The 23,239-nt window shown below is 37.8% G+C and overlaps 1 protein-coding gene across 1 annotated transcript in view; it reads right to left on the bottom strand.

Annotated features, from left to right (window-relative positions):
- The window catches only part of LRPPRC (leucine rich pentatricopeptide repeat containing), a 116,197-nt gene that overhangs the window by 29,367 nt on the left and 63,591 nt on the right, over positions 1–23,239 (bottom strand). Inside the window, exons 24-27 of the mRNA XM_003125183.6 lie at positions 18,544–18,668; positions 17,917–18,023; positions 7,706–7,774; positions 6,655–6,745 (exon numbers count right to left, since the gene is read on the bottom strand). Of these exons, the coding sequence (XP_003125231.4) occupies positions 6,655–6,745; positions 7,706–7,774; positions 17,917–18,023; positions 18,544–18,668 (392 nt within the window). The remainder of the gene's footprint in view (positions 1–6,654; positions 6,746–7,705; positions 7,775–17,916; positions 18,024–18,543; positions 18,669–23,239) is intronic.

Genomic DNA, 23,239 nt, shown 5'->3' with positions numbered 1-23,239 from the left:
CAGTGTCTATAGCATGAAACAACTGAAATATATACACACTTCTGTTTTTGAGGAAAAAAAAAAATTGGAAATGTACCTGGATCACAGAACACATAACAAAAATTTGAAGCAATCAAATCAGTCAGTGCCAAAATCTGCAGCTGTGTGCAAAATCTCACAAAGGCACAGAAAGACCATGCCTTTCTTTCATAATATCCCTCTGGGGCCTAAAATTCCTTCAACCAAGACAACAACAATCATACCTATTATCTGGAAGAAAAACAGCCATAAACATGTGCTGTGACCATGGAACAGGCACTGTCTCAATAATTCCCTCACTTTCCTGGAACTCATGGTTCCCTCTTTAAAGAACAAGAGCTCTGACTACTAAATGATCTCTGAGAACTCTTACGCTATGAAACCAAACATTTTCGACACTTTTAGTGAATTTTATATGAACAGACTTAGTTGTGCGGCTAGATTTATGGCTATCTGACCAGCATCTAACAACAGCTGCACTTCACACAGAGTCTCTATGTATTAAACGAAGAGATGAAGATTTCTCGAGTTCAGGGTTTCAATTATAAAGCTAATAAGTTTTTACATATTACAGATCGGACAGCACAATTTCCACCTTCTCCAGGTGTCAATCACCTGATTATGGTCTCTAAATATCATTCCCCTCTGAAATAAGGGCTCCAGGTTTGGCATAGGAATTAGGCCACATAAGCCTGTTTTGCCGAAGACAAGGATCTATCAGACTAACAGCAGTATCAACTGACATAGGAGCTGACGCGAAAGGGTTCCCAGTGGCCAAAGACAGGATAACTTCAGCATCAAAAAGAACAATGACTGCAACAAACTGAAATGCAAATACACACAAAAAAATCATCAACCCATAAATTTAAAAAAGTCAATGATCAACTTAGGAGGTTCCAGGGACACCAGCACTTAAAATTGGTTACTGAAAGGGGGAAAACCCAAGGTTTTATTTTTTCCTGTGATTTTCTTTCATAACTAAATACATATAATATATATATATATATATATAAATATACGGACACAAATGTAGAGGGAGTGCACTGGAAGGAAGGCCAACTTGAAGTGTGAACATGACATTCCCACATATTGCTCTGTATACTACTGTATTGCTTGAATCTTCAGTAATTTAGAATATATTCATGTTTTATTTGTGTAATAATAGAGGAGGGAAAAGACTACTATGTGAAAAGAAATATCAATGGCTGTAAGTACTTGAAGAAAATGGCACATAAATAACTTCTATGGATAAATGCTCAGGTTATTAAATGTTGGGGTTTTAAAAACAGATTCAAGGAATTTTTACTGCAAAATTATAAATTAAAGCAGGAGTTCCCGTCATGGCTCAGTGTTTGATGAAACTGACTAGTATCCATGAGGAAGCAGGTTTGATCCCTGGCCTTGCTCAGGGAGTTAAGTATCTGGCATTGCCATGAGCTGTGGTGTAGGCCAGCAGCTACAGCGCCCATTCGACCCTTAGCCTGGGAACCCCCATATGCCAAGGGTGTGGCCCTAAAAAAAGCAAAAAAAAAAAAAAAAAAAAAAAAAAAAAATTAAAGCAGCTTTATTATTTCTACATAGAGTAATTTATGTATACAAATAATAAACTACATTTTGTATATGTAAAGAAACTGAAGTGTTTCAAATGTAAGACAATGGCTGGTAAGAAGGTGAAACTTTTGTCATTTAGAAATAATACACATATTCCTTGTGCAGGTGAGGGAGTTGTTCCATTCATGTAATGTTTATTGTAGGTCTTAATGAGACTATCACAAAGAAAGGTCAACATGTATTAGAAAGCACAGAACCAAAGTTTACATTATGGCCAGTTCTTGTAACAGATCACCTATGAACATCACATTATATAGAATAGAAAAAGAAAGCAAAAATATGATACCTTTTAAAATTGTACCTCACAAAATCAAATACCTCGGAATACACCTGACCAAAGAGGTAAAGGACCTATATGCCAAGAACTATAAAACTTTAATCAAAGAAATCAAAGAAGATGTAAAGAAATGGAAAGATATTCCATGTTCCTGGATTGGAAAAATCAATATTGTGAAAATGGCTATACTACCCAAAGCAATCTATGGATTCAATGCAATCCCTATCAAATTACCCAGGACATTTTTCACAGAACTAGAACAAACAATCCAAACATTTATATGGAACAACAAAAGACCCAGAATCGCCAAAGCAATCCTGAGAAACAAAAACCAAGCAGGAGGCATAACTCTCCCAGACTTCAAGAAATACTACAAAGCCACAGTCATCAAAACAGTGTGATACTGGTATCAAAACAGACAGACAGACCAATGGAATAGAATAGAGAATCCAGAAATAAACCCTGACACCTATGGTCAATTAATCTTTGACAAGGGAGGCAAGAACATAAAATGGGACAAAGAAAGTCTATTCAGCAAGCATTGCTGGGAAACCTGGACAGCTGCATGCAAAGCAATGAAACTAGAACACACCCTCACACCATGCACAAAAATAAACTCAAAAGGGCTGAAAGACTTAAATATACGACAGGACACCATCAAACTCCTAGAAGAAAACATAGGCAAAACACTCTCTGACATCAACCTCATGAGTATTTTCTCAGGTCAGTCTCCCAAAGCAATAGAAACTAGAGCAAAAATAAACCCATGGGACCTCATCAAACTGAAAAGCTTTTGCACAGCAAAGGAAACCCAAAAGAAAACAAAAAGACAACTTACAGAATGGGAGAAAATAGTTTCAAATGATGCAACTGACAAGGGCTTAATCTCTAGAATATATAAGCAACTTATACAACTCAACAGCAAAAAAACCAATCAATCAATGGAAAAATGGGCAAAAGACCTGAATAGACATTTCTCCAAAGAAGATATACAGATGGCCAGCAAACACATGAAAAAATGCTCAACATCGCTGATTATAAGAGAAATGCAAATCAAAACTACCATGAGATACCACCTCACACCAGTCAGAATGGCCATCACTAATAAGTCCACAAATAACAAGTGCTGGAGGGGGTGTGGAGAAAAGGGAACCCTCCTGCACTGCTGGTGGGAATGTAAACTGGTACAGCCACTATGGAGAACAGTTTGGAGATACCTTAGAAATCTATACATAGAACTTCCGTATGACCCTGCAATCCCACTCTTGGGCATCTATCCGGACAAAGCTCTACTTAAAAGAGACACATGCACCCGCATGTTCATTGCAGCCCTATTCACAATAGCCAGGACATGGAAACAATCCAAATGTCCATCGACAGATGATTGGATTCGGAAGATGTGGTATATATACACAATGGAATACTACTCAGCCATAAAAAAGGATGACATAATGCCATTTGCAGCAACATGGATGGAACTAGAGAATCTCATACTGAGTGAAATGAGCCAGACAGACAAAGACAAATACCATATGATATCACTTATAACTGGAATCTAATATCCAGCACAAATGAACATCTCCTCAGAAAAGAAAATCATGGACTTGGAGAAGAGACTTGTGGTTGCCTGATGGGAGGGGGAGGGAGTGGGAGGGATCGGGAGCTTGGGCTTATTAGACACAACCTAGAATAGATTTACAAGGAAATCCTGCTAAATAGCATTGAGAACTATGTCTAGATACTCATGTCGCAACAGAAGAAAGGGTAGGGGAAAAAACTGTAACTGTAATGTATACATCTAAGGATAACCTGACCCCCTTGCTGTACAGTGGGAAAATAAAAAAAAAAAAAAAAAAAAAAAAGAAAGCAGGTTTAGTATAGCTAGTATTTGAAGGTGTGTATACACACACACACACACAATTTGTCTTTTTAGGGCCGTACCCACAGGATATGGAGGTTCCCGGCTAGAGGTCAAACTGGAGCCGCACCTGCGACCTACACCTCAGCTCACAACAATGCCAGATCCTTAACCCACTGAGCAAGGCCGGGGATCGAACCTGTGTCCCCATGGATGCTAGTCAGATTTGTTTTCGCTGAGCCACAACGGGAACTCCCTGAGGTGTATATTTTCTATTCCTTAATCTAGATTATAGTTACATGGATGCTGGCTGTCACAAAATATCAAGCAATGTATCTTTGTCTTGGGCATGTCTCTGTAGTATGTTGAGAGGTACTGTTTTCAAATACACAAAGTAACATTTTTCTTCAACAAATACTCTAAAACAATTAAACAGACCCCTTCCAAAGACTAAAATTATACCATGAAAAAGAGCTCCTAAAAACTCCAGTAGGTCTAACAAACTGCTTTTTCAGAAATCCACAATTCAAAAATATGGATTTTTCAAAGTGGTGTAGGACCACATCTCATGTATCATTCCATAACATACATTCCTTTTCAAATGAATTGAGTCCACAGTGCTTTAAAAAGTAACATATTTAGGTACTGGTCCAAGTCAGAGGGCAAAATGGAGAGGGGGCTACAGAAGAATAGAGTTTGCTTTTTCTTCAGAAAGGGAAGGATGAGGGTTATCACAATGGCATTATCAATCTGCAGTACTACGGAGGGTGGGAAGTACACGAGTTGGGTGAAAAAGTATACTTCCCTGTAATGATTGCTCTGCCTTCCATTCCAATGGGAGGCGCTGCCCTCAGGTAACCTCAGCCTCAGCGGTTCCTCAGACCTCTGGCTCAAATACAGAGCAAGCAATTCGAGGCAGGTGTCCACAGAACAGGGAGAGGGGGTTAAAGAAAAGAGTAAGTTTATTTATAAGAGTTCCTGCTTATTCCTAAAGGAAATTTTAAGATGATCTTTAAAAATGGGTTTTTTCTTTTCTTTCTTTAAAAAATACAACAACAGCGGAAGGTCATGGGCAGAGGAAAAAGAAATTTCTAAGGCTGGCTGCCTCACCCTTCCCTGGACTGTTTATTGCTGTACCTCATGCTTCCTTACAGGTGTTTTTTCACCACAAGGTATTGTTACCCTTGGTTACAGGTCTAACTCTTTCCAAAGGGTACGATCTTTCTATCTGCAGAACTTACTCAATGGCTAGCACTGTAAGGCTTCAAAGATATTTCTGAATGAAAGTTTATATAGTCTTTTACAGGAGTGATGTTAAATGCCGAGACCAGTTTACATACATAAACTCAGTATTTTTTTTTTTTTGTCTTTTTGTAAACTCAGTATTTTTTATCAGTTTGTATAAAATTTGAATTTAAGCATGAAACAGTTCTTCGAAAGTAAGAAAACAACAGGGGAAGGGGGAGAATTAGCAATCAAACACAGACTAAAATCCCCTAATGAAGGACTAAACGCCTAAAACCTAAGCTTTACGATTCTATACATTCGATAACAACCTCTTTACTGTGTGCCAGAATTTGATCATCATGCAAGCGAAAGTTTTAAGAATTACATTGTGAAGTGTGTGTCATGCAACCAACAAGTGAAATATAAATTTTACAGCAAATCTTACTTACATATACCATCAAGATACAAGATAAAATTTCCAATGAAAATAAATACAAGTTCAAAAAAGACAAATGGGAGTTCCCATCATGGCACAGCGGAAATGAATCCAACTACAAACCACGAGGTTGCGGGTTCAATCCCTGGCCTTGTTCAGTGGGTTAAGGATCCAGCGTTGCTGTGGAGCTGTGGTGTAGGTCGCAGACGTGGCTCAAATCTGGCATTGCTGTGGCTCTGGCGTAGGCCAGTGGCTACAGCTCCAGTTTGACCCCTAGCCTGGGAACCTCCATATGCCGCAGGTGCAGCCCTTAAAAAAAAAAAAAAAGATGAATGAATTTATTCATTGCTCTCTATGTTTGAAGAAAAATTTTCCATTGAGAAAAAGAGAACAATAAATCTCGATCAAATACCTATGAAGTAAAAAAAAAAAAAAAAAAAAAAAGAAAAAGAAAGCAAGCTCACTGCCTATTCTAAGTGTTGTTCCTCTCTACCCTAATACCCTAAAAAGAGACTGCACAGTTCCAAGGGGGGAAAACTGGCATAAGCATACTACAGCACTGTGATAACAGAGACCAAAAGTTTCAGAAGTGTCCACCCGAAATCCTTTTTAACCCTTAATACAAATACAAATTCATCCTAGGGAAACAATTCAGGGTGTGAAGATGAAGGTACAAAGATGACTAATGCAGTATTATTTCAAAATATGGAAAACTGAAACCTATTCACCTCTAGCAGGAGGAAACTGAGTGAACTCCGGCACAACTGTTCAACATTGGTATTTGTGGGTGATAAAAGCATTGATATTTGCGGTGATAAAATGAAGAAAAACATTTAGGACATTTTCCTGCAATAGGATTCAACACATCGATGACTATTTATAGATGGACTGATAAATCTACTAACGAATTTAAATTAAAAGAAGAGAAAGAATGGTTTCTCCTCAAAAAGTCCTATGTAGTAGTTCTGCGGTTCTGAGGAAGATTTTTCTCACCTTCTCATTATTATAGTAAGAATGTCAGAATTTAGGAAGATTGCAGAGTGTCTACTAATACAACGTAACATTTTGTGATAAAATTCAATCTGGTTTCTACATAAGCCTCTGTTGAAAACTCCACATTTCACAGCCCCTGGAACTTCCTCAAAAGCCCATATTCCTTTCCAGCCACTGCCTTCCACTGAAGAAATGCCTCAAAATGAAGACAGGAAGAATGGTCAGATTACTTACTATATAGTTTTAGTAGATTGTAGTACAGCTGGTCTCTATCACATTCAAACAGCTTCTGTGTCAGCTCCACTAATTTTTCTAGAGTTTCAACCTTAAAAATAAGATTAACAGATGGAGCTAAATTGTGCAAAGGATACATTTTATAGTTGACAAATCACAGCTGAATAATTAACTTTACCCAAAGGGCAGATTAACTTCACTTTAAAAGTCAAAGGACTGATTTTCAGGACTCTTTGCAGTCAAGAACACACAAAGAATAACTATTAAATTGAGGGACTCTCCACAAAGGAGCATTTTGGAGAATTCAATTAGGATGGCGGTCTTAGAGAGAATATCTGCATTTGTTAATATGAATATTCCTCTGGAAGTTCCCATCATGGCTCAGCAGGAACGAACCCAACTAGCATCCATGAGGATAGGGGTTTGATACTTGGCCTCAATCAGTAGGTTGGGGATCTAGCCTTGCCATGAGCTGCGGTGTAGGTCGCAGACGTGGCTTGGATCCTAAGTTGCTGTGGTATATAGGCCAGCAGCTGCAGCTGTGATTTGACCCCTAGCCTGGAAACTTCCAAATGCTACAGGTGCACTAAAAAGCAAAAAAAAAATAAATAAATAAAAAAATAAAAAAAAATAAAAAATAAAAAAAATTCCTCCATCTAAGTATACTCTTCTCTTCTTCCCCTATGGGTTCTTCTTGGCAGAATGTAAACACATCTGCATTGAAGGAGAGGCAAAGCAGAAATTCCACTGGGCTCCCATCAAGCAACTCACCTGGTCACTGAGGACTGAAGCAGATTTAAATTGCTAAGGCAACATTAGCCTACTCAAACCAACAAGCAGAATGAAGCAAGCTAAAATCTTCAGGGCCCAAGTTAAAAATTTCAGGGATTCCACTGGACCTCAGGATCCAGAATTAATCTATTGCTTGTTTAGAAAACAACCAAGATAACCAATGTTGTGTCTCCTGAAATCCCCTGGTGCTCATGTGACATGTAGGACACTTGCTTTCTACTCACAGTTAGGTGCTTGAGATCAGAAATTAAGCACAAACCTGGTTGCTTGCAATACATCTATCACAAAACCACTGAAGTCTTGTAGGTCGAGCCCTAATGCCTGGAGTCTGTAAAATAAAATAATCACAGAGCACACAAGGTAAGGCTCTAGTCAAATGCTAATTTTCCCTCAAAGACAAATAGTTTTCCTTCTAATGAATCTGCTGCCTCCTTTCCAAATATATATATAACAACTATAACTTAATTTCACAGTTATCAAAGACCTTTAGGATTAGAACAATTTATACTTGACCTATATCTAAAAGATTTGGGTTATTTCAAAATGCTACACAGTAGGTCAATTTTCATTCCACAAATCTTTAATTATTAAAAATGGCTAAGCTTTCTGTAGCTCCAAAAGAAACCCTGAGGAATTCCCGTGGTGGCTCAGTGGGTTATGACCCCGACTCGTATCCATGATGATGTGGGTTCAATCCCTGCATCACTCAGTGGGTTACAGATCCAGCATTGCCGCAAACTGTGGTGTAGGCCCTTGGCTGTAACTCTGATTCAACCCTTAGCCCAGGAACTTCCGTATGCCATGGGTATGACCCAAAAAGACCAAAAAAAAAAAAAAAAGAAAGGAAGAGAAAAAGGAAAAAAAACAAACAACAGGGAGTTCCAGTTGTGGCTCAGCAGGTTAAGAACCCGACTGGTATACATGAGGATATGGGTTCCATCCCTGGCCTTGCTCAGTGGGTTAAGGATCTGGCGTTCCCATGAGCTGTGGTATAGGATTCAACTCGGATCACACGTTGTAATGGCTGCAGCGTAGGCCAGCAGCTGCAGCACCAATTCAACCTCTAGCCTGGGAACATCTACACGCCATGAGTGCAGCCCTAAAAAGCAAAAAGCAAAAGGAAAAAGAAATCTTGAAATGAAAAACTTTTAATGTTACAAAGACTTATTAACAATTGTAACTGTCACAACAATAAACTAATGCCTTTTTAAAGAAACACGCTTTGTAAAATTTAGTGAAAAAAGTATTCCAATTACCATACATGCTTGTCCAGTATCTAAAACTAAATGTTTAAAGAGCTAAGTACTAAAAACAAGCTAAGAACTTAAGTCTTTTTGTGATGTCAGTGATTGAGCTGTGTGTTATATCCTCAATTCAGAATTACTAAGGTTTAGTCAATACCTCTGATTTCAAAACAATTATTTTACAATTTTGGATACTGGAATAAAAGACAAACCATTTCACACATAATTTCACACATAAAGTGACATAAGGATCTGTCACTCTACCAATAGTATTTTCATCATCTGTAAGAGGGCTTCCCTATTAAACACTACATTTCAATCACAGCATTATGATAAGAAAATGACATACTGGCTGCTCTGGTAAATCCAGAGGATTTACCTTTACTGCTTCATGGACTATATCAGGCACCCCTCAAACCTGATCTCTTATTTACAAGTCTTCATTACTTTTTATTTCTGAAAAATACTACTGTACAATGCAAAATTAAAAACTGATGCAGGAATTAAAATCGCAGAGCTTCGGTAGAATGACAGAAAAACTGGTGCAGAAGAAGTTGGATAAGCGTTCTCATTCTTACTGTGCAATAGCCACATTTTGGGATACAGGAAATAAATGCTGAATTAAATGAACTGTTGACATATATTAATATTTACATTTGCACCCCATTTCTACTCAAGGATTTTCTCACATTATCTGTTTTGTTTCACACGCATTATGCTGAAAATGAATCCAACATCAAATGTATACAAAAAGCCCTTGAAAAAATACTAGATAATCCTCTTTAGAACATGGCAAAATGCAAGGGCTACATTCACTTACAACTTTCAATATTATTGCTGATCCAAATGCCAATGATCTAAATAGCACAACTTTTATGGCAAATTCTTCCTTTTTGTGGCTGATTAATCTGCCTGTCACTAGCAGGACAACTGACTTATATGGCAGATATTCTTATATTTCATTTTGAAATTGAGAACTATTTTCACATATAAATCTCAATCATCAAAAGAACATCTAGGTCAGATTAACTAAATCTCCTAGGCTTCCGTAATAGTCTACATTTCTGGCTTATCTCTTAACATCTTATTGAATTTTAAACAATGCAAGTTGAAAGCAAAAATAGAAAATGTAATAAAAACAGGGAGAAGAGAATTCTAATTGCGATGCTAAATATAACTTATCCAAAACCAGTTAAATGCTTAATTAAAACAATGAACTCAACTCTAATTTTCCTGTTTTTGCTACATCTAATCTATTTAATGGACACTGAGAATAAAGCAATTACTGTAATTTTAAAAACTGGCATGTTTGTTTCCACCTGGGTTGCTGTGCTTCAAAACACACCTTGTGCAGTTCCAATTCAGTACTATGTTCATTTGTATAAGACAAAAGTACTCTGAGATTCAAAGAATAACTTTCATTACTTTGACTTCATTATATTACTCTGATGTAAATTTGCTGTTATGGTAACAGGCTTCTATGTATACCAGCAAAAAGAGATATCAAGTGATGATTACCTTTACACGAAAAGAGATGAGGATTCTTCTACTTCAAACTCTATCTCAAGGCAAATTCCTTTAAATTCAATTCAAAGAGTGATTTTTACCTGATCTAAGTTTTCTTACCATTATTGCCAGAAATGGAAAACAAACAAACAACTCTTCTGGCTTCATGTCCTCTAGATGAAGTAGTAGAAGGCAACTCAAGTACACGAGAAGGACAGGACGAACGAAAACAAGAACCCAGCTATTTACTCCCACGGCCAGGACAGCAAGGAGGAAAGGGGGTATCAAGGAAACTATTAAACCTGGATTTGCCCTTTTATCTAAAATCTTCAGAGACAGACTAAAGACTGTCTATTAAGGAGGAAAATATGGCTGAGCCAGTCAAATTAATAGTTGTAAACTAAACATGATCCAGGTGTTACAGAAAATACTAAGTGAACTGATTTGTGAGGAAGGGGTTACGGATTGGCCTGAGCATTGACATCTCTTGAAATGTGGAGGATAAGGGGGGGTGGGTGGAGAAACTAATGTAAAATCCCTTTAGAAGATCCATCCTGGCTTATTAAGGAGGGCAAGTTGGGATTAAACTCTGGATTTGATCTAGTAAAGAACAAGGAAGAACAGAAGTTGGGAGATGGCTATAATCCAAACTTTTGGTCCTACAGGCAAAGTCAAAAAGAGAAGGTTGGTTTGTTTCGTTTTGTTTTTTCTTTTTTCTCAGGGCCGCACCTGCGGCATATGCAGGTTCCCAGACTAAGGGGTCTAATTGACGCTGCAGCCGCTGGCCTACACCTCGGCCATCCGAGCCGCCTCTGCGACCTACACCACTGCTCACGGCAACGCCGGATCCTTAACCCACTGAGCGAGGCGAGGGATCAAACCCGCAACGTCATGGTTCCTAGTGGGATTCATTTCCGCTGTGCCACAATGGGAACTCCTGTTTTTTGCTTTTTTGGCTGCCCTGGACATATGGAATTCCCAAGCCAGGGATCAGATCGGAGCTGCAGTTGCTACCTATGCCATAGCAACAGTGCTGGATCCTTTAACCCACTATGCCAGGCCAGGGATTGAACCTGAATCCAGGTGCTGCAGAGACGCTGCCAATCCTGTTGTGTCACAGCGGGAACTCTGAGAAAGGTTTTATCTCCTAAAAAGACAGCAAATGTATTCAGTATGATGGATGGGTAACAGCTTAAAGGAATTTTGGAGAAAGGGAAATTTGTTTGGGGAGTTCAGATAATAAGCTTCAAGCGATCATGGAGTAGTATTGAAATATATGTGTATCAAATCAACACATCCTACACCTTCAACTTATTTCAATTTTTTAAAAAAGATAGATGACAGAGGTTAAAATGGTTAAGGGAACCAACACAAAATGTGAAATCAGGACCTGATTTCAAATTCCATGAGTAATACTAAATAAGCTTCACACTCACACCCTGAACTGAAGTGTCACTGCCCTAATTACTTCTCAGAGTTGTTAAGTGAGACTCACATAAAGATGTACATGAAAGTCATCTGAGAAGTATAAAAATGTTATTACCAAGATTGGTTATACTGCTCAGCTTATAATCTAGGTTTGTTTGAACCTCAAGGACAAAGTCACAAAAACAATTGCTAATTTAAATTTAAAGCAGACTCTTACTATCTTTGTGTTTGTATCCTGAGAACTAGGCAGTGCCTAGCACATGACAAGCAATCAGTAAGTGATTACTGAACTGCTCAAAGGGTTAAGAATAAAATTAAATAATATAACTTCTTTATAAAAATCTTTAATATGCTTATTTAACACTTTATGTCATTATTTAACTTTTCATACTTGTTTGTATCCTCTCTCCCTGCACTTAATGTCCAATCTTAAAAAATGAATTGCCTAAACAGTGTTAATTAATTTTTGTCACAGCATACAGCTGCTTGAGTGGGAATCTCAGTTCCCAGACCAAGGACTGAACCCAGGCCCGCAGTGGTGAAAGTGCCGAGTCCTAACCACTGGACCACCAGGGAACTCCTCTTGTTAATTTGACCTGCGACACATCCTTCTAGGGAGGTGAATGAAGTACCTTAAAAGATATGGGACTAAAAGAATGAAGTTTTTAAAAAAAAGCAAAAATGAAAACAAAGAAACACCACCCTATTTTATCAATTTCTAGCAAAAGAAGTACAGGACTAGAACTCAGGAGGCCTGGCTTTTAATCCAAATCTTTGCGACCAGGGACCATAAAGGAGGTATCAGCTATAAACACAAAATAAAATTTGTCTTTAGGTATCACAAGTCTTAAAAATGGTGATAATATTTGATCTACCTCTGAGAAATGATCCTAAGTAAATAATCTCTGAAAATCAAACATGCCTGGTGGTGAAGATGTGAATTATGATGGTTACTTACAAAAGTGAAAATTTATCTCAAAGGAGGAACACACGAGCTTTAACTTACTTATACGATGGAATGATGTATTCATTAAAAATGCTTTGGAGTTCCCGTCGTGGCTCAGTGGTTAATGAATCCGACTAGGAACCATGAGGTTTCGGGTTCGATCCCTGGTCTCGCTCAGTGGGTTGAGGATCCGGCATTGCCATGGTCTGTGGTGTAGGTCACAGACGCAGCTCGGATCCTGGGTTGCTGTGGCTCTGGCGTAGGCCGGTGGCTGCAACTTCGATTAGACCCCTAGCCTGGGAACCTCCATATGCCGCGGGTTCGGCCCTAGAAAAGACAAAAAAAAAAAAAAAAAAAAAGACAGAAAAATATAAATAAATAAAAATAAAAATGCTTAGAAGAGGTCTTATTGATATGCAGGGAAATGCAGAGACAGTAATGTTGGGGGTAAAGAAAGTAAATAAGCGCTAAGACTCAATTTATTTCAAATACATAAAAGAAACATGCATTGAGTAAAGGACAGAAAAACCACAAAGATGACTAGATAAGTAATGGGATTAATAGTGAGTCTTTACACTTGATGTATTTTAAACAATAACATGTGTTTGAGTCTATACACGGGGAAAAAAATTCAGACTGATCTTCATCACTGGTAAGAATATAGTAGACAAAATATATTCGACTTGGTGTTATTCTGTAAGTCGTAAAAATAATTTCTCAACATTTCATTCCAGAATGTACCATAAGAACACTGAAAAGAACTAGGGATAGTTAGCCTGCAGAAGATGAGACTGCAGAAGAGACAAAAGGATTTGACTTCAACACTGGGAAGAATGTCATATAGAAAGCAGAGATTACAACCAACATTAACTGTTTAGAATAGTGGTCCACACACTCTAGATTGGGCCGTAGTACTGTCATATGAGTCCTAGGAGAAAGAACAATGATAAAGAATGGAAGTACTTTCCTGCCCTGGGCTTCTGCACAGGCAGTTGCCTCTATGTGAAATGCCTCTACTTCTACTTTTTTTGTGGCTGCTCCCAATTTAACCTTTAGTTCTCATCCCAAACATCTCTTCCTCAGAAAGATCTAGTCTGAAATAGATCCTTTCAGTAACACTTTCTGTTACAGCAATTATTGCATTTTACAGACTCATCTTTTTAAGGTCCATCTGCAGGACTAGACTATATAAGATGTGACCCACAATTATTTATAGAAGGGAGGGAGGGAAGGAGGGAGGAAGGGGGAACATTGGTCACACTGAGAAGACACTCAAATGTTATCAACCACCTTAGTTAAAGGGCTTCATTCAGGAAGTTTCAGGTGAAAAAACCTGCCAGTGCCAGCATATGAGGGTTCATGATGGGAGATGCTGGATCAGACCTAAAGCAGAGCTTAGTTTATCTCAAATCAGAGCTTAGATGATTTCATGCCTCTGTTAATTCACCCTACACTTCGCTAATCAAGGTCACTATTCTTCAATGGTTAGGTATCATCTGAGATGAGGGAGTAAAGTGTCTTAAAAATCCCCACAACCACTATCCTATTTCAGATCCTATTAATCTCATGGTCCCAAACCCCCTTTCATCTATTGTACTTGATCTTGAACTCCCAGCCCCCAAACTGTGAGAAATAAAATTCCATGCTCACTCCACTCCATTAAAAAAAAAAAAAAGGTTGTACAATTTAAACTTACACAATGTCAAATGTTGCTTATATCTCAATGAAGCTAGAGGAAAAAAAAGAATTGTTTATAGAGATTTTCCCTTTTCTTCTTTGCTCCACCTCTAATACTTCTAATACACCATCAAACTGCCAAATGTAAAGAGTACTACCACACCTAACAATCCATAGTCCAAACCCCATTTTCTCAATAAAGTCTTGCCTAATTTCCCACACTGGGTATAATTTCCTCTTAGAACTACATATACATATATTTTTAGGGCCTCACCCTTGGCATGTGAAGGTTCCCAGGCAAGGGGTAGAATTGATGCTGTTAAGTAGCCACTGGCCTATGCTCATCTGCAACCTATATACCACAGCTCAGGGCAATGCCAGATCCTTAACCCACTGATCGAGGCCAGGGATCAAACCTGCATCCTCATGGATACTAGTCAGATTTGTTTCTGCTGAGCCACAATTGGAACTCCTCTCTTAGAACTATTTATATTTTTCTTATAGCAGTTAACATCTCAGTCTTAAATATAGATGTTATCTTCCCATATTAATCTCACATTCAAGGAGCTTTACATTAGCTTCTTGAAGGTTGATCTCAGTCTGATTCACTTTTTTGCTCTTACTCTTCTTTTAGAAGAAAATAACACTTTTTCTGAGTATGTATAGAATAAGAATATACAAACTGAGTTCCCATTGTGGCTTGATGGTAACGAACCCAACTAGGATCCATGCGCCCTGGGGTTCGATCGCCGGCCTTGATCAGTGGGTTAAGGATCCGGCTTTGCCACAAGCTGTGGTATAGGTCACAGATGAGGCTTGGATCCTGCGTTCCTGTGACTGTCGTGTAGGCCACCGGCTATACATCTGATTTGACCCCTAGCCTGGGAACATCCATATGCTGCAGGTACAGCCTTAAAAGACAAAAAGAATATACATGCTCATTACTGAAGAATACAGAGAAGTGTACAGCAGAGTATCAGCTATAATTCTACCCTCTTGCAATAACCCATATGTAGAAATAAAACATAACTATGTTAAAAGTCAGAGTTCCTGTCGTGGCTCAGTGGAAACGAATCTGACTAGCATCCATTAGGACTCAGGTTTGATCCCTGGCATTGCTCAGTGGGTTAAGGATCCAGTGTTGCTATAAGCTGTGGTGTAGGTTGCAGATGCAGCTCGGATCCCATGTTGCTGAGGCTGTGGCATAAGCCAGCAGCTGCAGCTGATTTGACTCATAGCCTGGGAACCTCCATATGCCACGGGAGCGGCCCTGAAAAGACAAAAAAACTCAAAAAAACAAACTATGTTAAAAGTGAGTTGGTAAACATATATCATGTGTTATATGTAATACCTCCATATACAAGAAAAACAAAAAACACTGCCCTTTGGGGAATAATAAAAATGTTGCTCAGTATTTATAATATTCCTTCTTATGCTGATACAGTCCTAGCTTATTTTCACTACGTTTAATATTTTCAATAATTCTTAGAAAACCACAAGAGAGAACTCCAGGTCTTGAATTTTGTCAAAAAAAAAAAAAAAAAAATCAAGTTCCCACTTTAATTCAACTCCAACTAACCATTAAGAAAAACTCCCAAAACAAACCAGAAAAAACCCTGAAAATGTGCTTCCATATATTGCACACTTCGCTATCCTATCCTAAGGTGCTGTAGGAATTCTATAATCCTTTAAGCAATTCTGTATACATCCACTATAAAAATTCTGTCCTCAGTAGACAGCCATTCCTACATGATGACTCTCGCTGATGCTGTGCACGAGCACAGCTTTAAAGTAATTAGGAAGCGGTGTTGGCTTTCCTATCCACGTGACAAGCAATGCGCCACCCCCTAAGCATCACATTCTGAATTATGTGAGGTAAAGTAGACAATGCAATCTACCTTTAAGGGGCAAAGAGAATTAATATTATTGATTACTACCCTAATCCAGGAAATACTCAAGCTGCTTTACATACATTATGTGATTGAATCTTGAAGAACAATACAATATTCCCTTTTACAGACGAGGAAGCTTAGAAAGGTTTAGTAACTTGTCCATTATCACACTAGCAAGTAAATGACAAAAGGAGAACGAACTCACACTTAGGCCTTTGGCTCTTCCTATTACGTCTTGCTTATTACACAGAGAGGCACATGATTTCCTGCTGTAGAACCTCTAATCACTATTATCCAAATACCCGAGCTTCATTTCTGCTCTGATTAGCGCCTTACTAACACTGATAACATGCACACAGAGCAGAGGAACTCAACAGGCAGGCAGCTACCCTCATTTTCATTTTGTGCGTGTGTGTGTTTTTAGGGCCACACGCGCGGCATGTGGAGGTTCCCAAGCTAGGGGTTGAATTGGAGCTTTAGCTGCTGGCCTATACCACAGCCACAGTGATGCCAGATCTGAGCCACATCTGTGACCTACACCACAGCTCATGGCAACACGGGATCCTTAACCCACTGAGTGAACTCGCATCCTCACAGATACTAGTCGGGTTAGTTAACCCCTGAGCCACGACGGGAACTCCTCCCCTCATTTTCAGATACATACACCATGCACTTTCAATGAGAGAACACATACCATTTCTAGAAAACAAATGAACCACTTTAGCTACAGAAGCACCTGTTCAAGATAGCAATACCCCACTTCCCCCTGACAGGACAATGTAAAGACAGAAGATTGTTCTGAATTAATTTTATAGTCCTTTTCAGACTTTTCTTTGAAAAACATCAAGAGAAATCAATAATTGGGCGGGGGTGCCTACATTTTCAAATCCATAATAAACAGTCATCACCATACAAACACAAAAACCAGGAGGCCAAACATCACCTTTATGTCTTGTCCACCACAGGCACTTTTGGAAAAAGACATGGAGGAATAGTAAAGCATATCTGAGAGAAACATGATGTATTTACAAATTTATTTTACTCCCATTAAACAGTATTTCTTAAGGCAATGGGTCTATCTTATGTAAAATGATTTTCTTTAGAGGACAGAGAATTGTTTAAAAGTGAAATTAATCACAATTTGGACAGACTTTATAGTTGCCCTTTGACTTATCAATTTCAGTAACCAAAATTTCAATCAAGCCTAGATAAAATATACTAATCCTAAATAGCCCAGGTTTGTCACCTACCATTTCCCATAAGCTGCTTACCATAGTGAAAAAAAAAAAAAAAAAAAAGAAGAAGAAATTTTAAATTAAATGCCAAACAGTTGCAGACAGCACTTGTTTGGCTGATTAACTTGTAGACAAGCATTACAAATAAATCTGAGCATGGTCTGCAGCAAATTAAATTCCACTGCTTTTAAGAACAAAGAATTCCTTGGCAAAGAGGATTAGCAACTTTACACCCAGGAATGCCAGTTTAATTTAATTGTTCCACAATCCAAGATTTAATATGCAAATATCATTTTGATACATAACAGTGAATTTAACAAAGTGAAGAAACAAATTCAATATACAACTAGGCTGCCTTTTCCGAACTGTAATTATATACAATAAAGAAACTGGCCAAGCACTCCCCCTGGCCCCCCATTATTGGGACTGAATTATATTAACATGAATCAGAACAAGTGTAATTAAAGGTTAAAATTTTTAAACATATTCTAATTAAGAATCTACACAGCTGTACCAATAGAATACTGGAGTTAAAATCATACCTCGATGATCTTCTTGGCCTCTTTGTAATTTCCTGTTTGTAGGAAGGCAAAGAAGAGATCATAGAGCATCGTCATTTCACCTTGTTCTTGGCTCACAAAGTCCATTGCTAGAGAGGAAAGAGGAAAACGTGTTAGAAGAAAAAATATAGAGAAGCACAGTGTCCCCTGAAGAGTCCTGGACAAACTTTAAAAACAAATATTTAGAACAAATTCAAGGTTATAGCCCTATCAACCAATTTTCTGTCACGTTCCTTATCTAACTAACAGTACACATTTAAGACATAAAGTAGCTGCAACTGGCTTGAAGGAGAACTGGGGAGGTTAAGGGTGAAAATCCTCACAAAGGCAGACCACTAAGAAGGGGGGCAAAAAATAACAGAGAGGCAGCTTTTCAAAATGAACAGCTGTTAAGATCAGGGACAATTACAATATTAAAAATCTACCTGATATTTTTCTTCTCAACAAACTGTAACACAATTTCTCTGGATGTGCTTGCCGTCCTATTAAATTTTCTCTTCACAAAAAAATAAAAATCATTTAAAAAAACCACCACAACCACAAAAAATGTTCTCTTCACGGTAATTCATTTGAAGACCACCAACACTAAGATATTAGAAGGTGACTAACCTTTCTGAATTAGTTCAGTCTTGCCTTTCTCTATCAGTCTACATAACACATCATGAATCCGTGGCAGTACTTTATACTTTTCATAGCAGTCAATGGTGACTTCAAGAGCAGTAGGTAAGTCATCCCTTGGAAACATCAAAATATTGACAAATGAGTAAGATAAATCTAATATACTTTAAAGAGATATACAATAACCAGTCAAAATGTATACAACTGAGCTTTGTTTAAGGTAGAAAACCACGACATGGGGGGAAAATAAAAAACACAAAAAAAACCACAAGAGATAATCCTTATATAAAAATCAATGCTCAGAGTGTATAGACGTCATTAGTGGTTTCCTGTTTTCCCGGCTTCATCTTTCTTTATTTTGCTTGCTAAATGGCACATTCTAAAAAGTCCACAAGACAAAGGCATTCTCTCCATTAATAGTTGCTCTAAGAATGCGTTATTTCTAAACACAAAGACTACCGGCAAATATTTTTTTCAGCCACTTATGTTTATGGTCTTCTATAATTCCAGTTTTGGGCAACTTTATTAAATGTCCATCAATAATCATCAAGGAATTTTCAAGCACTTTCACCTTTCTCATCATATTTTTTCAAACCACTGCCTCTCCAGATAAGGAGTAGATAACTTCAGGATTCATATATACAGAAACTGATTATTGCTAAACCTAGGATATTCTCAGGGTCAGTGAATTCTAGAACTCTTTAGAAGTTTTTCATTAGAGGGTAAGCTTTTAAAAATCATTTCCAATTATAAAGTCAAAACTTGTCTTATGTGGTTAATGAAAAAGATCTTTATATTAAGTCAGTCTGTTAAATAAGTGTGGAAATAAATATATTCTTGTGGGTCCCCCAAAGCTCCTTTTTCCTTTGGAAAAGGACAGTGTGAGAAATATACTGTAGAAAAGTTGTAGAGATTACATAATCCAATTCTACTTGCCACCTTTCTTGATTTTCAAATACAAGAGGAAATTAAGGCCTCTAGAGATTGACTGATAAGCCTAACACTACGAGGTAAACAGAGGAATGCACTGTCATTGGATCCCTGGACTCCCCCTTTCAGCTGAATACATCTAATTAAACATTATGCCCTATTAAAAGCACTGTTGTTTGTTTAACCTAATATGGTGGTGCAATTTGGAATAAGAAATTAAAGAGGAGTTCCCGTCGTGGCGCAGTGGTTAACGAATCCGACTAGGAACCATGAGGTTGCGGGTTCGGTCCCTGCCCTTGCTCAGTGAGTTAACGATCCGACGTTGCCGTGAGCTGTGGTGTAGGTTGCAGACGCGGCTCGGATCCCGCGTTGCTGTGGCTCTGGCGTAGGCCGGTGGCTACAGCTCTGATTTGACCCCTAGCCTGGGAACCTCCATATGCCGAGGGAGCGGCCCAAGAAATAGCAACAACAACAACAAAAAGACAAAAGACAAAAAAAAAAAAAAAAAAAAAAAATTTAAAGATATTTGAAAAGAAAGTATAAGATGTATTTTAAAAAGAAGCATGGTTATAGAGGCAGGGACCAAAGTATAACTAGTGACAACAGTGACAATCTTTGTAAAGAAAACACATTTCTCTCACATGTGCAACAGTTTTCAAAAGGAAGAAAACCTTCTAAAATTTTCCACCTAAGCCCTAACATTTTGGTTCATTATACAAATGTTATGTTGCCCTAGACTGAATTACTATTTTATCTAGATTAAGATTTTAAACTGTACTAAAAAGTAAAATACCATGAAGAAGCGTTAATTTTACTGCAATAATACTGACACGGTGAAAATGAGCTTATCCTGATGGAACACTACCTTATCCCCTTACTAAGCCCTGTTTACAGTGCATCTTCTGGCACCCCACAGAGTCATTTGAATTTTTGTCATTTGGGGTGAAGACTAAATTACAGGTTAATTTCAAAACTGCAAGTAGATGTTGCAGGCTAGATTACTGTCATACTAGAGAAATGCTGCAGTAGCTACCACATATGATATAAAGCTTTATATAATCAGTATTTTCCCTTGCTTCAGATACAAGTTCGGTGATTACCTTTCCACAAATTCCATTTAATGGAAAACTACCGAAATATTTTTAAGAGAAAAACTAACACATGCTGATTTTTAAAAAACAGTATGATTTGCTTTTTTGAGATCAATTCCCAAACTAGAACGGTACTATCTCAATTGTATTTCCCCTACATTAGGTCAAAGCTATCAATAAATGAATGAATAATTGTTCTGTCAATCAAAGAGACATGTTAATAGTCTTTGGTCTCCAAATATATGCTTCCGAAGATTATACATGCTCAGAACAACAACAGAAAAGACAAGAATAGCAAAATGGAAATAATTCATATATTTGTTAGTAATTTTAAGTAACAATGTTACTGCTCCCAGGTTGCCAGCAAAATGAATTAGAAATCTATAATGAAACATTTTATACAAAGTATACTGATGATAGAAATGAATGAAAGACTAGTCATTTCTTTTCAATCCCTATCATCTACATTCTGACTTTTAGTTGGTTGGATCATGTCACTTTAAAAAGACATAAAAATGTACATGCCTAATATAGTTTGATGTCATCATTAACCTTTCCTATTAAAGCTTGAAAATTTTGGAGTTTCCATTGCGGTGCGGTGCAGTGGAAATAAATCGACTAGGGACCATGAGGTTTCAGGTTCAATCCCTGGGCTCACTCAGTGAGTTAAGGATCTGGTGTTGCTGTGAGCTGTGGTGTAGGTTGCAGAGGAAGCTCGAATCCCACGTTGCTGTGGCTGTGGTATAGGCCAGCAGCTGTAGCTCAGATTCGACCCCTAGCCTGGGAACCTCCATATGCTCCAGGTGCAGCCCTAAAAAAAAGCAAAAAAACCCACCACCAGCACCACCACCACCAACAAAAAAGCTTGAAATTTTTGGGTGATGGAAATGAAAAATATGAGGAAGTATCTAAAATTCACATTGCTATGAACAGAGTTGTATACTTGGAGGGCTTTTTAATTTCAATCCCAATGGACAAGTACTGAATGTAGCTCAGTTTACAGCAACGTAACACACTTCTACAAGTGCTGATGAGATGCAGATTATCACAATAATTGAACTCAAGGACCTTTGGGTTCCCTCTAACGTGAGGTTCTATGAACTTGGTTCACCAACTCAAAACTAGGTTCATCAACTCAAATGTTCATACCAGCAGAGAAAACCATCAGATGAAAACACCGCTTTTATTAGGCAGGATGAAATCAGTATGTGTAGCAATGTATCAAATGGAAAAAGGTGGAAACTGCTTTATACCCAAAATGCAGGAGAAGACTATCAGTGTGATTCTAGTTTCTATGACCTAAAATGATTCTGTGATAAGTGCATAATTTCTAAAGCTCTATATACAAACAGGTAATAAACTTTTAAAGTCCATTTAGTCACTGCTTTCAGAAACCTCAAATAATGTTAAATAAAAATCAACTCTGTAACATACTACTACCTCCACGAAAAATACCTACTGTGGTATTTTCAATGACTAGACACCAAAAATATTTCAATGATAGAATTTTTGTAAATAAAACTATACCTACTAATTAAAAGTAAGCAATCATTTAAAAATATTTTTGATTGATGTGAATTAACTCAAGCATATGCATTCCCAAAATTCTGTGAGCCTATGAAATAAGAGCAGAAAACAGAAAGGGAAAATTCCATAATTCTAAATTTTAAGAACACACACATATATAATAGGCTGAGTCCTATAAGTAATTTGAACACTTAAAACAGTTTGAATCAACTTGAATAGATTCACCTGGCCTACATTAAAATCCATTCTGGAATTTCTCTTTTACTGTTTAAGGGAACTTGACCACGTGTAAAACTACTATAATCTGTAATTTTGCATCATCAGATGGGAGAACACCCAAAAGGCAAGCTTGAAACTCACATGGCAAATGTGATATTAACTCTTGTTTTAGTCCTTATTATGAAAGAGAAAGTGTGCTTTATAATGTCACTGACAGAAAAACAAACCCTGGACATAACATTTACATGAGGCTGATCATAAAAATAACTACTTAAAGGTACCAGGAAACAAAGCTCTCCTAACTCAAATTCCTTCATACATAACTGTAAAAATCACAAGAGTTTCATACGACTGGCTGTTAGGACAAGAACAACCAGTTACAGGTATTTACCTATCAGTAGCTTTAAACATAGTCTCCTTAACTTATAGTAAATAACTTCCAATTAGGTATACTTAGTTTAATCAATATTTTATTTTATTTAATTTATTTTTGTCTTTCTGCCTTTTCTAGGGTCGTACCCGTGGCTAGAGGTCTAATTGGAGATGTAGCCGCCGGCCTACACCACAGCCACAGCAAAGCAGGATCCAAGCCACGTCTGCAACCTACACCACAGCTCATGGCAATGCCTGATCCTTAACCCACTGAGCGAGGCCAGGGATCGAACCACAACCTCATGGTTCCTAGTCGGATTCATTAACCACTGAACCACAACGGGAGCTCCATAATTTAATCAAAATTTTAAATGACAAATACTGATTTTCAATTGGAAAAGGTGCTTCAACATTATGCATAAAGTGTTAGTGAAGTGGCAATTTACCTAAAGAGCTTACTGACTAAAAAGCTCCCAAAATCTGAAATCACGAGAGAAAGAAAACCGAGGCCTTAGGGGAGAAAAAAGTTTAAAACAAGGGTGGGCGGA

The sequence above is a fragment of the Sus scrofa genome, chromosome 3 (assembly GCF_000003025.6).
Source record: "Sus scrofa isolate TJ Tabasco breed Duroc chromosome 3, Sscrofa11.1, whole genome shotgun sequence".
In the NCBI taxonomy this organism is placed as follows: Eukaryota; Metazoa; Chordata; class Mammalia; order Artiodactyla; family Suidae; genus Sus; species Sus scrofa.
The sequence above is the reverse complement of the archived record's forward strand: the minus strand, read 5'-3'. Positions and strand labels throughout refer to the sequence as shown.